Source organism: Cetorhinus maximus, chromosome 6 (assembly GCF_964194155.1).
Source record: "Cetorhinus maximus chromosome 6, sCetMax3.hap1.1, whole genome shotgun sequence".
Classification (NCBI taxonomy): Eukaryota; Metazoa; Chordata; class Chondrichthyes; order Lamniformes; family Cetorhinidae; genus Cetorhinus; species Cetorhinus maximus.
Window position 1 is genome coordinate 90,879,401 of NC_135884.1, and position 16,403 is coordinate 90,895,803.

Here is a 16,403-nt window from a genome sequence, read left to right on the forward strand (position 1 = left end):
GCTGTTCTAGCTCATCACACAAAGACCCCCTTTCCCCTCACTCTCTATCTATCTCGCTCGCCATCCTGTCAAAAACTCACTTGATCTCCCTCCAGATGTTCACTCTCTCGAAATGCTCACTCTTTCTCATTCCTTCACTCTCTCAATCTCTCACTTTCTCAGTTAAGAATTGGAAGACTCACGGCATACGGTATAGATCCTCATTGCTCTCGTCCTCTTCACATACCCGCATTGGTCTGACAGACAAATCAAAAGATATTTTTCAGAGGGCTGCTGTAACATAAACCACTGCAGATATTATGAGACATAGGTGGTTCTGAAAGATGTTGACAAAAAGCTTCTCAACATATGGAACAAATGGTAGCACATGATCCACCTTTCTTGACACAGATACTGATTTGTCCATACAAATAGGAAGACACACACAAGCACAGAGCCTATATCTACAAACACACACAAAGAATTGGTGTATGTAAATAAATGCGCTCTCTCACATAGTAGCCTTGGGTAGATTTTCAACTTGCTGTCCAGGAGTAAAAATAATGTTGTGATCAGTCACTCATTATAGAAACCCCTAATGTTCATTTACAATGCATATAAACTTGGACAGCTTTTATAATACAGACCATTCGCAATGCCAGATTTATGTATGGACCACAAGTTGGAAATCTACCCCATTGTCTCAATTATCACTAGCTCACCCCTTTCCTGACATGCTGATTGATCTCTATTCCACTTGCTCTCAAATGCCCTTTCACTTTACAGTGACACCTTTTCTTCACACTTGCCATTTGCCACTCGGCACTTGACATTTCCTCTCAATCTGCTTGTTATTTACTTGCTACCCCTCTCCTCATTTGCTCTGCTCTTCTAGGGACATAGGAACAGGAGTTCACCCCTTGAACCTGTTCCACAATACAGTGAGATCATAGCTGATCTGAATCTTAACTCCCTCCACATGCCATGGCTCTATATCCTTGTATCTCAAGTCTGGCATTGATCTCAGATTTATAATTATTAATTGAGCTAGCATCTACTGCCTTTTTGGGAGAAAATTCCACAATTCCACCACCCTTGGCATGACAAAGTGTTTTTTAACTCCCCCCCACCCCACCCCCCCGCAGAATGGGGGATGCTATCATGGTTCTGGGAGGGAGGGGAAGGTGTGATGGCAGAGGCACAGGAGATGGGTCAGACACGGCTGAGGGCCCTGTCAACCATAGTGGGGGGAAACTTTGGTTAAGGAAGAAGGAAGACATGCCAGAAGTGCCGTTTTGGAAAGTGGCGTTATCGGAACAGATGCAACGGAGGCGAAGGAACTGAGAGAATGGGATGGAGTCCTTACAGGAAGCGGAGTGTGAGGAGCTGTAGTTGAGGTAGCTGTGGGAGCCGGTGGGCTTGAAATGAATATTGGTGGACAGTCTATCACCAGAAATGAAGACAGAGAGGTCAAAGAAGGGAAGGGAAATGTCAGAGATGGGCCACGTGAAGGTGATAGAAGGGTGGAAATTGGAAGCAAAATTGATAAGTTTTTCCAGGTCCAGGCGAGAGCATGCAGCGGCACCGAAACAGTCATCAATATGCCGAGGAAAGACCTGTGGGAGGGGGCCTGAGTAGGACTGGAACAAGGAATGTTCCACGTACCCCATAAAGAGACAGCTATACCTAGGACCCATGTGGGGACCTATAGCCACACCTTTTATTTGGAGGAAGTGAGACAAGTTTAAGGAGAAATTGTTCAGTGAGAGAACAAGTTCAGCCAGGCGGAGGAGAGTGGCGGTGGATGGTGATTGTTCAGGCCTCTGTTCAAGGAAGAAGCAGAGAGCCCTCAGACCATCCTGGTGAGGGATGGAGGTGTAGAGAGATTGGACGTCCATGGTGAAGAGGAGCTTGAAATTATTGATATGACGTAGGGCATCAGAGGAATTGTGGATGGAGGTGGAAAGAGACTTGATAACGGGAGAGAGAACGGAGTCAAGATAGGAAGAAATTAGTTCCGTGGGGCAGGAACAGGCTGACATGATCGGTCTACCGGGACAGTCCTGTTTGTGAATTTTGGGAAGGAGGTAGAAGCGGGCTGTCCGGGTTGGGGGACTATGAGGTTGGAATCTGTGGAGGGAAGATCTCCAGAGGAGATGAGGTCAGTTACAATCCTGGAAACAATTGCTTGATGTTCGGTGATGGGGTCATGGTACAGGGGGAGGTAGGAAGAGGTGTTTGAGAGTTGGCACTCAGCCTCTGCCAGTAAATCTGTGCTGCACCCCTTCCAAGACCAGATTCTACAGTGCAGTACCCAGACCTGTACACAGTGTTTTTTCCAATTTAATTACTACTAATTGTCTCGCTGCTGGGTGGGTAGTTGATGATGATTTGACCCTGTCTCTAGCAAGATCGCTCAGAGACAGGAGCACGTTGAGCAGAAGACCCGACACTCATCTGTCGAATGTTCCCCGCTCCCCCGCCTCCATGTAGCTGATAAGATTCTACACATTGTGTCATTAGCTCTAATTGTGTTATTTAAGCCATTAATAAATATAATGAATAGTTGAGTGAGTCCCTCACATGCTATCATTTAGTCACTCCCTTTAACTTAGTCTCCCTCACACTTACACATTTCATCTGTTCATCATTGCATCATACACTCTATCAGTTTGTCTCTCGATTTTCACTTCCTCCAATCATTGCTCCCTGTTTTGCTCATTTTTACTCGCTCATTAATATATTGTATTGTTCAATGATTCCTTTTATATCCCTCCCTCTCGCACTTGCCCTTTCCTTCTCTCCAGTATCCCCACCCACAGGAGGAAAGATGAATGACTCACTTTGCTGGTGACAGATCCTCACTGCTCTTGGCTTCTTCACACACCTGCAATGATCTGACAGGCAAGAAAGATTGTCAATGAGTACATCAACAGCAGTAAATAAGCAAGGTGACAACCTATCACTCTTTAAAGACGATTTCTCTTTCCAGTTTCCTCTTCTCCTCTTTTCCTGAAGAATTAGCTCCCTTACTAAGTTACAGTTCCATCAGATGTCAGCCACCTTGCTCATGTGTCCATAGTTCATACAGGAGTCTCGACAATTAGATTACAACTTTTCGCGATCCTGCCTGTGCCTGGTGTTCAAGTACACACTTACAGTGAGGGAGCGACCCACCCTATAGAAATTAGCAGTGGAAATAATGGGCAGAATTTTATGGCTGATGTGTGGGTGGCGGAGCCCGCATGTCAGCGCTTAAAATGTCGCGCCCAGCGTCCCAACGTCAGCGCACGACATCGCAATATTTAGGTGGGCGGGCGCACAATGAAGCACGATGCACGCCCGCCATTAATTAAAGGCCTTGTTAAGGCCCTTAACTCGGCAATTGAAGCCAATTTTGAGGAGCCCGTGTGATCTTCACCTTGGCGCAGGGGCCCAACGGGCAGGCGGGTAACTGATTTTTTTAACAAACCTCATCCATGGGTGGGATATGCAGGCTCAGAGGGGTTGTTAATGTTTTTTCTGAAGTATTTAATGCAGAAAGTGTTTTAAACTTGCCTGTGTGATTGTTAGCAGTTCAGATCGATTTCCAATAGCTTTCTCTGTACTTTGAAGCTTCAGCTCAGCAGTCTGCAGACAGTAATCTTTATTGGGCCTGCAGCTTTCCGGAGGCCTCCATTTAGCCTGGGTATGGGTTCTGACATCTCCACTAGAGGCAGCTCCTCTGAGGAAGAAGGGAGGGATAGAATAAGGAGGCCAGGAGTGGACAATCAGCCTCCAGGGCAGCCACCTTTGGGAGGCCAGGTGCAGGCACAAGGGGCACAGGGCCAAGAGGTTGTCCAAGGTGGAAGGGGCCACAGAAGACACCACTATCCTGCTGCCAGGGTACACAGGTGGAGAAGCAGCTACCTCAATATGACTGAGGTACAGTGCCGAAGGAGGCTCTGACTGTCAAGGGAGACAGTCAACTATATCTGTCAGATGATTGCCCCTGAGATCTCCCCTAATTGTGTGGGTGGACACCCCATGCCAGCGGCTCTGAAGGTCACAGTTGCCCTCCACTTCTATGCATCTGGCGCCTACCAGGGTTTGGTGGGTGATCTTTGCAGTGTCTCCCAATCAGCTGTCCACACTTGTGTCAAGCAGGTTATAGACGCTCTGTTCAGACGGGCAATGACCTTCAACCACTTCTGCTGCGACCAGGCAAGTCAGACACAGCGAGCCAGAGGCTTTACGGCCATTGCTGGCTTTCCCCCCATCCAGGGTGCAATAGACTGTACACATGTGGCCATCAAGGTGCCAGCAGGTGAGCCCGGTGCATGCGTCAACAGGAAGGGCTTCCACTCCATGAATGTGCAGATAGTGTGTGATCACAGGATGCAGATTCTGCAATTTTATGCAAGGAACCCAGGCAGCTCCCACGATGCCTACATCCTCAGACACTCCCAGGTGCCGGCACTCTTCAGTGCTGTGGCTCGGCTGGATGGTTGGCTGGTGGGTAATAAGGGCTATCCCCTCAGAAGGTGGCTCATGATGCCTCTCCGCCATCCAAGAACAGAAGCTGAGGAGCGCTACAATAGGAGCCACGGCACCACAAGGGCTGTGGTGGAGAGAGCCATCGGTCTTCTCAAGATGCGCTTCCGTTGCCTGGACCGCTCAGGGGGCGCACTCCATTACTCCCCAGATCGTGTCTCTGTGATAGTGGTAGCATGCTGCGCTCTGCACAATCTTGTGCTGGAAAGGGGGAATGCAGTTGACAATGAAGACCTTGACGCAGTGGATGAGGCTGTACATGATGAATTCAGCAGTGGCTCAAAGGATGAGGAAGCACAGGGCAATGATGAGGGGCAGCACGCCGACCCGCTACTACACCAAGGAGGCAGGGACACCCGGGACACTTTAATCCAACGAACCTTCAGCTAGCTCCACACACATGGATCAGCAGGACCAGCATTGCCTGGCACTTCCACACGTGGCACTCAGGTGCTACATCTTCCACCTCATCAGCTGCAACTAAGGGCTTAGTACAGAAACATCAATGTCCACTCAAACACTCATGAGATGTCTGTGAAGCATACAAATGCAGCACAAAGGAAACACCCTCAGCCATGGTCAGAAAAGTGGACTTTATTCCCACCAAAATAAAGGGCAAACGTTGCTCAGACGTACAGAATAATCTGGGACCAACACAAAATCACCAGTGACAAACCGTGGAGTGCCTAACGTGCCTTATGCTTACGTTTGCGGGGGCTACGTCTAGGTGCTGCCCCATCGATCGGAGTGGCTTGTAAGACAGCCTGCTGACTCTGCTGTTCTGTTGGCCTCGATGACCTTGGCAGCCGTCCTCTGGCCCATGGAGCCTGTGATGGCCCCGCCTGGGAGGGAGTGGCCAGTTCCAGAACTGGTACCTCCCCAGTTGTCGCAGCCTCAACGGATGCAACGGTCACTGGCAGAGGGGCGGAGGAGCTGCTGCCCTCATCCGGAGCGCCCTGAGAGGAGCTCGCAGCGACGACAGGCAGCTGCTGCACCGACGTGGGGTCACATTGGACCTCCCTGCTCACCGCAGATGGATGGGCACCGAGCTAGGACACTTGGTACCCAGAACATCTCCCACATTGCCAATGACCACCTGTGGCCATTAGCGCTGTGAGGGCTTGCAGGTCAGAGCGTAACCCAATCAGAAGATTCCCAATCCGCTGGAAGCCCCTGTCCATGAGAGTCGCCAATCTCTCAATGGAGGAAGCCTGAAGCTCTGTCCTGGGGTTCATGCCATCACTGACACTCTGCCTGGATTCCTCCACCACAGAGACCAAGTGAAGCACACCCTCATGCAACACTGCCAGATGCTCCCGTGCACCCTGCTGCTTGTCCTGCAGCTGCTGCATGGCGGACATCTCCAGAGGCACATAATCACTGCCAGACTCAGCATGTGCCTGGTCCCCTGCAGTCCTCCAGCTGCTGGCGCCATTGGCACTCTCTATCCGTGCCATCTCCTCCAGCGATTGTGAAGTGCCTTCTCCACTGTGCCCCGGGACACTAGCCGACGTCATAATCCCCACCAAACTGTTTGTCGCTGCACTGGTGCCTGGCTGGCTGAAAGGATGTGACGCAAGTTGCAAGTCTTGGCCCTCAGGTGTGGAGGGGGGGCTCTGGATGTGTTGGTGGGGTCATGCGATGTTGATGCTGAAATTAACAACAAGGACAGTGCATCAGTTAGCGTTCAGTCAGTAACACCTTTCATCCCTTTCCCCTCCAGCCTCATAAGTCACTCACCCTTCAAGAACCTAAGGAGATGAACATTGGTGGGGTGGTAAATAATCAACAGGAGGCCCAAACATTACATGTGCATACAGACAAGCTGGTCAGATGGCCTAAGGACTGCCACATGAAATGTTATGTGGATAAGTGTGCGGTTAAGCACTTGGGCAAGACAAGCAAGGTATGGGAATACATGGGTAATGGTGGGACCGTGGGAAGTCATGACGATCACAGGGACCTTGCTGGGCAGACCCGTTAAGGTAACAGAACAGGAACATCAGGTGTTTAACAAGGTCAAAGCCAGGCTTGCCTTTATTAGCCGAGTAATAGAATGTAGGAAAAGGGAGGTCATGTTGCAAGTGCAGAAAACGCTGTCGAGGCCACTGCTACACTTCTGCGTTCAGTTGTGACCTGCGCTTCATGGGAGGGATGGCATTGGAGTGGGGAGAGTGCAGAGGTTCCTGACCTGGATGCATGCTGGCCTGGAGAGTTGGAGTTATGAGGAAACATTGCAAACACTTGCGACATTTGCTGTGGAGCACAGGAGATTGACAGATCACATTATTGACCTTCATACCATTATGAGGGGCATAGAACGGGTGGACAGAAGGCAACATTTCCCCTTGGCGCAGGGATGACTAACATTGTGGCATTTATTTAAGGTGAGTGCCGTGAGGTTGACAGGTGAGGTGCTGAGGACTTTTTGGACAGAATAATGTGGGAAGCACTGGCTGAAAGGGTGGTGGAGGTACAAGCCCTCCTAAGATGCAATAAGTCTTTGGATGTGCAGCAGCGATGCCATGGCATGTTAGGCCATGGGGATAGTGGTCAGAAATGGGATAAGGCGACTTTGGAAGGTGCTCGAGACGCGCATCCTCAACGGGCCGAGGGACTTTTGTGTATGACCCACACGTCTGACTGTGTCAGTCTGTGAATGAGCAGTGTTGCTGCATTAACGGTTGCAGCAATCATCAGTGCTTTGGATGGTGGGGAGACAGAGTGGATGGGACTGTGGTCCTCAAATACCTGGCCGCCGCACCGCAGCCTCGCCAACACCTGCCAACCTGGCCGCCTGCCTCCTCCCCAGCACCATGGCCTGCTCCTCCTACGTGGTGAGGTGCTGCAGCATGGCGTGCCCACTGCTGACGCTCCCGGATATCGCTCTCAGTTTTTGCCTGCAGAACATAGAAGAGCATTTATTAGGGCTGATCACTCATGTACTCTGCGCGCGCACGCAGCACCCCAACCACAGTGGCCCATCTGAGGCCTTCAGCGGCTCCTGTCCACACTACTGGTGGACAGTCCTCAGAAGATAGTACGGCTGCTCCCAACTCCCTCCCCCAACGGCCACCTTGGACACATTCAGCGTCCATCACTTTGAATAGCACACTTGTCTTAGCACCCATGGCAAGGAGGCGGCGCCGAGACCAGCAGATGGCTCTCGCCCACGACACCTTGAGGCTCCCCTTCCACCATCTCATCACCATCATTAAGACATGTGTTGGAGTTCTCAGTATGTGTCTAGCTGCCTCCCTTGCAGGTTGCCCCCAGACTACTCAAATGCGACAAACACCAGCATATGCTGCAGGGAGAACCCATCTTCTCCTCAACCACGAAGGCTGATGTAAGCATGATCACTATCTGTTTGCCCACCCAGTGTGCGCCAAATGCCCAATGCAGTAACGACACTAAGACTTGGGGGAGGGGGGCCCTCAAAGGCTAAGGCTACCTTCTGGGTAAAATGGCCAAGGCTGACATGGTACTCACCCTTCCAGAGCGCAGCAAATCATTGAAGCGCTTGTGGCACTATGTTCCTGTGCGCCAGCATCTTGAGAGCTAACAGCCTCCGCCACCTCCTGCCACACCTGCCTGGTCACGTAGGGGGCCCTCCTTCTCCCATCCTCTGGAAACAAGACATCCCAATGGTTGGACACCTCTTCGAGGAGGACAACAAGGCAGGCATCGGAGAACCGAGAGGCACAGTGGCCCCCCGCTGGCCTACCCTGCAGCCTGCCCCCCTCCTCCTCCTCTGCTCTCACCTCTTGTGCTGCCCGGTGACTGGCCATGGTCAACAGCCTAAAGGAAGCTGCCTGGTCGTTCTTTATACAGATTGCCGGTTCCCCATTGGAACCGGCAGTCTGAACACGCCCGCCGCCGATTTAATTTTCCCGATGAACACGAGAGTCTGAAACGCGCTGGACGGGCCTTAAATGGCTCGCCCGCGCAAAATGGCGGCACGGCCCGTTTCGGCGGTGGGGATCAGCTGCCCACCCGCTGCCGATTTGGTCGGGCCTGCCGGCCTGTCAAACGCAAAATTCAGCCCAATGACTGAATTTCCCTTCCCCAATGTCAAAATGGTACCCAATTGTAGCACCTCAGTTGTCCACAACTAATTCAAAGGCAGCTTATTTCAATAAAAACAAACAGTAGCATGGTTTTTCCAAACATTGGCCTTTCACGGAGGAATTGTTAAATTGAACAATGTACAAAGCAGGAAAGCCAGTTTCCTCAGAGCAGGCCCATGCTACATTGTGTATGTGGAGTACAACAAAACGTTCAGTGCAGAGCTGCAGATATCAGTTTAGCATCAGGATGAGAAAGAAATGAACCTCTTAATTGTGCCAGAAACTATGTAGTAGGTGACATTTTTTATGTTATGATAAACAGGAAGATGCATTTTCTCTGTTATTATTGGCCCATTAACAAAATTACACTCTCAGAATCACACATTTCAAAGATTCCTGTCATTTTACAGGTAGGCCATTAATTAAGAGGAGAAACAGACATCCTGCTCTTTTTTTGTTAAGAGTACAATTTTGGACTCCAGGTCACCAGTTCCAAGGTGCTGCTTAAAATATCATAGTCCTGGCCCAAAAAGCTGCTTTATTGAGGTGCTTATTATTGTGCAAGAGGTTTCAATAATTAAGGTTGCAATATCCATTTCGGGAGCACACTCTACCTCAGCCCACATGACCAAGTTACCAGTATGTGAGTTGGTCGAGGGTGTGCTGGACTCCGGTATGGCGCATCCTCAGAGTAGCAACCAGAGGCATCCGCTGTCTTTTCAGGTGCCTCCTGGTCTTTCTCCAAATTTGGCTCTCTGATGTAGGGAAAACATACATTAATGAAGGATTCATCTCTTTGTGATCCCTTCTCAACATTTGTAACACCATTACAAAAATGGATGTCTACATAAATTAATCAACATGTATGCAGCATTTGCTACTCCATAGTCTCAGTGCCACCTCAGCATGGACTGGTGCTCTGGCTCCTTATCCTCTTTCTCCACCTCCTCCTCTGAGATTGTAATGGCTCACGGTCTTCATGTGGATCTAGTTCCTCACCTTTCCGCATTGCCATGTTGTGCAATGTGTGACAGACTACCAGAATGTGTGGCATCCACGACAGCCCATACTGCCGGTCTCCTCCAGAATGATCAAGGCACCAGGAGCGCATCTTTAAGAGTTCTAATGCAAGCCCAATTGTTCCCTTTGTAGAGGCATGTCAACGGTTGTAGCTTTCCTCTGTGCCTGTTGATGTGTTAGCACTTGAGGTATGCCTTCAAGGGATATTCTTTCTTACCCAGCATTCACCCAGAGAGGCAAATGGGGAGTGAAAAGTTAAGGAACCTGATACTGCCTCAAGCTGAGAGAGTAATAGCAAATGACAGGGAACCCTGCGTACCCTTGCATGAATTGCTTGCAGTGGTCACAAATGAGCTAAACGTTCAGGGAGTGAAAACCCTTTCTATTCACAAATGTTCCCACCTGCTCTGACCGCACCTTAATTGCCAACTGGATACAGTCTTCCGAGCGCTGCAATTGAGAGAATCTGGTAATTGATGCAAAACCTACAGCCCTCTGGGCCTGAATGGCCTCATCCCTTGTGAACTCAATGTAGTCAGAAGCCCATGAATCACGCACACAGGGCATCATCACCTCTATTATGCAGGTAGCTGAAGTTATTGATATCCTACAAACGTTCCTAGCTGCAACCTGAAAGGAGACGGACGCATACAAATTCAAGGCAACTGTGACCTTCACTGTCACAGACAATGGATTTTCATCCATTCCCAGGGGCATGATATCCTCATGCAGTGGCGCACATATAGTCTTCTGTGGCACTGCAGCTCCAAGAGATGAAGAATATTCACCTTTGGCCAAAAAACTCTCTATCAAGGGGTGCATGTTCTTTTCCCTCCTGCTCCTTGGCCAACCTGTCTGCTGCACTCTGATACCTATGAAAGATGTGCTGCTCGCTATGCTGTATGCTGCTCGCTATGCTGTATGCTGCTCCTCTTCCATGGTCCAGCCAAACATACATGGACCCCATGTCCACTTGTGCCCTTCAAGGTGATGCTGTGTGTTGTGTTTGCTTGTTCAATGTTTGATTGTTTGCGCCTATTGACTGCTCACTGTGCTGTGTGCTGTGAGCCAAGCCTGTGGGTGTGGTTACAGAGAAACTGAAACCTAGCTGTAAGCTTGTGGCTGCAGACATCTTAAAAGCATTTGTAACAAAGCTTCTGTTCACACATAGAACCTGGTGAGAGTCACCACTGGATATCTCTGAGGCACAAGACACAATGCTATGATAAGCCCAGTTGACCTGGCAGATTGTGCTGCCACTCTTAATATTATCACTCCACAACAGCTGTAACAGCCACTTTAGCAGACCATTGCTCCTCACTGCAAGGTCTGTGCTTATACAATCGACCAGTCCTGCTGCCTCCTTTTTTATAGTGAAGCCTGGATATTTATTTCAGTGAACAATGCCTTCTTGCTATGCAGCCACCAAGACTGTGCTACTAAGGTGTTGACATAGTGTGGGCCCATGCAGCATTCGTAAAATTTAACCTCAGCTGGTACCCACGTGTTTTTTCCAATTTAATTGTTACTAGTTGGCTAGCTGCTGGGTGGGTAGTTGATGCTGGTTTGACTCTGTCTCCAGCAAGATCGCTCGGAGGCAGGAGCACGTTGAGAAGAAGACCCGACACTCATCTGTCAAAAGTTCCCTACTCCCCTGCCTCCATGTAGCTGATAAGATTCTGCACTTGTGTCATTAGCTCTAATTGTGTTATCTAAGCCATTAATAAATATAGTGAATAGTTGAGTGAGTCCCTCACATGTTATCATTTAGTCACTCCCTTTAACTTAGTCTCCCTCACACTTACACATTTCATCTATTCATCATTGCATCATACACTCTATCAGTTTGTCTCTCAATTGTCACTTCCTCCAATCATTACTCCCTGTTTTGCTCATTTTTACTTGCTCATTAATTATTGTACTGTTCAATGATTCCTTTTATATTCCTCCCTCTCGCACTTGCCCTTTCCTTCTCTCCAGTATCCCCACCCACAGGAAGAAAGATAAATGATTCACTCTGCTGGTGACAGATCCTCACTGCAATGGTCTGACAGGCAAGAAAGATTGTCAGTGAGTACATCAACAGCAGTAATTAAGCACGATGACAACCTATCACTTTTTTCCAGTTTCCTCTTCTCTTTTCCTGAAGAATTAGCTCCCTTACTGAGTTACAGTTCCATCAGATGTCAGCCACATTACTCAAGTGTCCATGGTTCATACAGGAGTCCTGATAATGAGTGGAAGCAGGTTGTGTGCCTGTGGATTAGGTTACAACTTTTCCCGATCCTGCCTGTGCCTGGTATTCAAGCACACACACTTACAGTGAGGGAGCACGTCTGCCGCAGCCCCCCCCAACCCCCGCCGGCAACCCCCATAGAAATTAGCAGTGGAAACAATCACTGAATTTTCCTTCCCTAATGTCAAAATGGTACCCAACTGTAGCACCTCAGTTGCTGTGCACAACTAATTCAAAGGCTTATTTCAATAAAAACAAGCGATAGCATTGTTTTTCCAGACAATGGCCGTTAACAGAGGAATTGTTAAATTGAACAATATACAAAGCAGGAAAGCCAGTTTCCTCAGAGCAGGCCCATGCTACATTGTGTTTGTGGAGTACAACAAAACGTTCAGTGCAGAGCTGCAGATATCAGTTTAGCATCAGGATGAGAAGGAAATGAACTTCTTAACTGTGCCAGAAACTATGTGGTAAGTGACATTTTTTTTTTATGAGAAACAGGAAGATACATTTTCTCTGTAATTAGTGGCCCATTAACAAAATCACACTCTCAGAATCACACATTTCATAGATTCCTGTCATCTTACAGGTAGGTCATTAATTACGAAGAGAAACAGACATCCTGCTTTTTTTTTGTTAAGATTACAATTTTGGACTCCAGGTCACCAGTTCCAAGGTGTTGCTTAAAATCTCATAGCCGTGGCCCAAAACCCTGCTTTATTGGGGTGCTAATTATTGTGCAAGAGATTTCGATAAATAAGGTCGCAATATCCATTTCGGGAGTGCAATCCTTCTCAGCCCACATGACAGGAGCCAAAGGCTGGGAGGTCTCCTAACTGCCAAATGTACACCAGCCATAGGATCTAGAACATTTCCATAACAGAATGAAAACAAAGTGGGACATGATCTTCAACCATCGGAGGTGGTCAGCCACAAAAATATGCAGTAGGTCGACAGATCAATCTGATAAAACAAAAAAACACGACCATTACCTTTGTTCAATGTGTAACTAAGTAAGGACTATAACAAATTTGTACGTGCTCTTTTGTGCTAAAAGAGGGCCAGATTTACAAAGGCAGTTCATTTATGGTATCTAGCAGTAAAAATACATACAGATGAAGAGTTGGTACGATGGGTATTGTTCCTGCACCGATCTGAAAAGATCTTGAAAGTTAGCTTTGTGGGCAAATCTATTTGGTTCTGAGTTTGACCTATTCACTCTACTTCAGAGCTAGATTTACACATACAAGTACCTTCATTCATCAAAACACGTCTACCTACTCTCACTGAAACACATTTTATTAAGGCATTCACTTAATGTTTCCTTTTGATTCACTTAGCTTCTCTCCTCAACGCTCCCTCAGTTTGCACCAATGCATTCTCCACCTCAAATTTTCCCATTCCCTCAGTCCGAGTTACACATTTTTACATTTTCTCCTCCCATAATCTTTCAGTCTATCTCTCACTTGGGCACTTTCTCCTCACATGTTATCTCATTCCCTCCCTGATGTTCTTCCAGATAAGAATTGACAGACTCACTCTGTAGATGGTACATCCTCTTTGCTCTTGGCTTCTTCACACACCAGCGCTGGCCTGACAGCCAAAACAAATAGAAATGAACAGCAGCACAACAGCCTGTCTCTATAACTTTGCACACAGACAAAGTCAGTGGTTACTCACTCTGGGGTGTATTTATTTCTGTAAACCTAAAGAAAAAAAACTTCACTGAAACTATTATAAACCAATAGCAATTTAGTAATATTTTTCTTTCATTTTACAAAACAGAGGAAGCTATGTTCCCTGCCTGCCACCCCCACACACCATGTGCGAATGTGTGTGTCTATTTGTGCGTGTCTGCATGGAGTTATGCACGTGCATATAAATATGCAGTCATGCGCACACACTCAAACAATCTGTGAAACACATTACATAGGAAACAGATCTTGTGCAGTTGTACAAATTTGACGATATTATATATGTACATGTATACAAAAGAGTACATTGACTTCATTTTAGCTATGCTGCATAGGCCACAAGATTGCAAGTGTTCTGCCTACAGGTTTGCAATGCATGCTCAGTACCTTTGGAAGGGTGAAGGCTTGGAAAATGACTGTAAATTGTGTTCTAAGCATCTAATCTGCTCCTTCACAGTTAGATTGTCTCATCCATACATACACTGACACACTTCCTCACTTCAACCCTCTCTCATTTGTTCCTCCTTCAGTTCTCACTCTCTGCTTCTCTCCCTCTTTTCTTCTCCTGTGGGATATTCATGTTTCCCTTCTTTCCTCATTCCAGACTTTTTATTCCTTCATTTCCTGACATTTATTCTCTTTTCCACCTTGTAGTCCCACCTCTTCCTCATCCCCTCTCTAAGGAAGGAAGATGAAGGACTCACACTGCTGCTGGTAGGTCCTCATCAGCCTTGGCTTCTTCACAGATTTGCACCAGTATGATGGAGAAAGCAAAGAGAAATAAACAGTTGCATATTTTCTGTTAAATCTACCTCAGTGCTAGAAAATCCATGGTGAGGGTAGTGAAGGTACATTCTGAGTTAAGTGCCAGGATCCACCTGCTGGGAACCTCAGCTACTGATCTTGGTGGACTTATTGCAGTCAGTGGGAAGCTTCCCTAATTTGCATGCCAATAGTGGGTGCCTGCACTTATCAGGAAAAGGATTTAACAGTGGTCAGTGACCATAACACAGTCAACAAGAAGCAGTTATCACTTTCTTCCTCACTCTCTTATTTGCTCTCTCTGTCATCCCTCTCTCAGGAAGGAAGGTGAAGAACTCACTCTGCTGGTGGTAGATCCTCACTGCTCTTGGTTTCTTCGCATACCATCCTTGGCCTGATAGGTAAACCAAAGAGAAATAAACAGCAGCGTATTGGCTGTCTCTATAAACCTACACAAGTACACATAGTCAATAGACCCAAACTCTGCTAACAAATGGACATTTAAGAATATCTCCATGCATGCATATGCACATGTACACTTACACACACACATACCTGGGTGGTAATCTGGAAGGGTGGGTTCATTTCAATGGGATGAAAATCTGCTCCATGGCACTAGTGCCCAGAAGGTGAAGGCAAAAATTTACCTCATAAAGATGCTACAGCATAGAAGTTGCAGTTGGTACAACATTCTGGATTAATTGAGCCATACTAAAAGTGTTTGTGAGTGCTGTAGCCTGGTTGCTAATGTTAATATTGCTGGCCTTTAGTCGTGGAAGTAAATTGTGCATTTCAACAGCCACTCAGTGAGAAAGAAATGGACAAAGAATGACTTTATATTGTGCCTTTCATGACTTCAGGTTGTCTCAAAACTCTTGAAAGATAATGAAGTACTTCTGAAGTGTAGTCATTGTTTTAATGTGGGAAGCGAGGCAACCAATTTGCACTCAGCAAAGTGCAGGAGACAGCAATGTGATAATGATCAGCTAATCTGTTTTACTGATATTGCTTGATTCTGTATCTATGCATGGACACAATTAGTCTCTATACATGGATACATACAGCATCTATGCATGGACACATTCATACATACATTCTGATCTATGCTTGGATACTTCTGTATCCCTCTTTATAATCTTCTCTGCAATGCTTTGTTTTCTACTTCAGAGGAACTAATTGATGTGTAGAATGTATGACACCTTAGCACAAGATGTGGTCGTGCATTTTTGTTCAGCTACATTGGAGGTTAAAGACTTACTCTTCAGTGGGTAGGTCCTCACTGCTCTCAGTTTCTTCACACACCTTCATCAGTCTGTCAGACAAAGAGAGACCCATCACTCAGGAGAACTAATGGCTTGTCAATTTTCTCTGGCAGTTTTTCATATCTCTGTACATTCTATGGTTGGGATACAGTCTCCTCTAGATTAACTTTTCTTCTTCTTGTCTGATTATTCATTTCATGCTGCATATCCTTAGCCACACCATCCATTATTCCACGGAAATCAAATATAGTGACAATGACAGTGGATTTGATTTCAGTATGTCAGTTTGGCTCAGTTATAGTACTGTCAAATTTAAGTCAATAGTTTGTGGATTTAAATGCTACTCCAGAGACATGAGCATATAACCTTGGCTGACACTTCAGTGTAAGACTGAAGGAGTGCTTCAATGTTGGAGTTGCTATCCCTTCAGATGGGACATTAATCTCAGGAGGGCACAGACCACCTTCTCAGGTGGATGTGAAAGATCTCACAACATTATTTAAACAAGAGTAGGGAGTTATCTTTATCAATGGTCCTCCCTCACCACCACCAAAATTAGATTTATTGGCCTTCACCTCATCACCCTTTGTTAGTCCCAAATTGTTTACTGAATTTATCTATATGCCACAGAGATGGCACTTTAGATGCAAAGCACTGAGGTACATGGTGAGGCACTTGCATGACAACAACTTCTTTATCACAATATTTAAAAATTAGTTCAAATAAGGCCTATAAAGGCTTATGTTGAATGGAAGATTTGAATAAATTAGAAAATGGCAGCCTGGATTAACTAATGTATTTAAAGAAAGTACTTATATTTGTAAAACATCCTTAATGCCCTTAGGAT

General features: G+C 46.9%; 1 protein-coding gene across 1 annotated transcript in view; it reads right to left on the minus strand.

Moving 5' to 3' along the window:
• LOC144681901 (uncharacterized) overlaps window positions 1–16,403 on the minus strand; it is a 304,508-nt gene that overhangs the window by 88,334 nt on the left and 199,771 nt on the right. Inside the window, exons 25-28 of the mRNA XM_078544030.1 lie at window positions 15,553–15,606; window positions 14,635–14,688; window positions 2,823–2,876; window positions 183–236 (exon numbers count right to left, since the gene is read on the minus strand). Of these exons, the coding sequence (XP_078400156.1) occupies window positions 183–236; window positions 2,823–2,876; window positions 14,635–14,688; window positions 15,553–15,606 (216 nt within the window). The remainder of the gene's footprint in view (window positions 1–182; window positions 237–2,822; window positions 2,877–14,634; window positions 14,689–15,552; window positions 15,607–16,403) is intronic.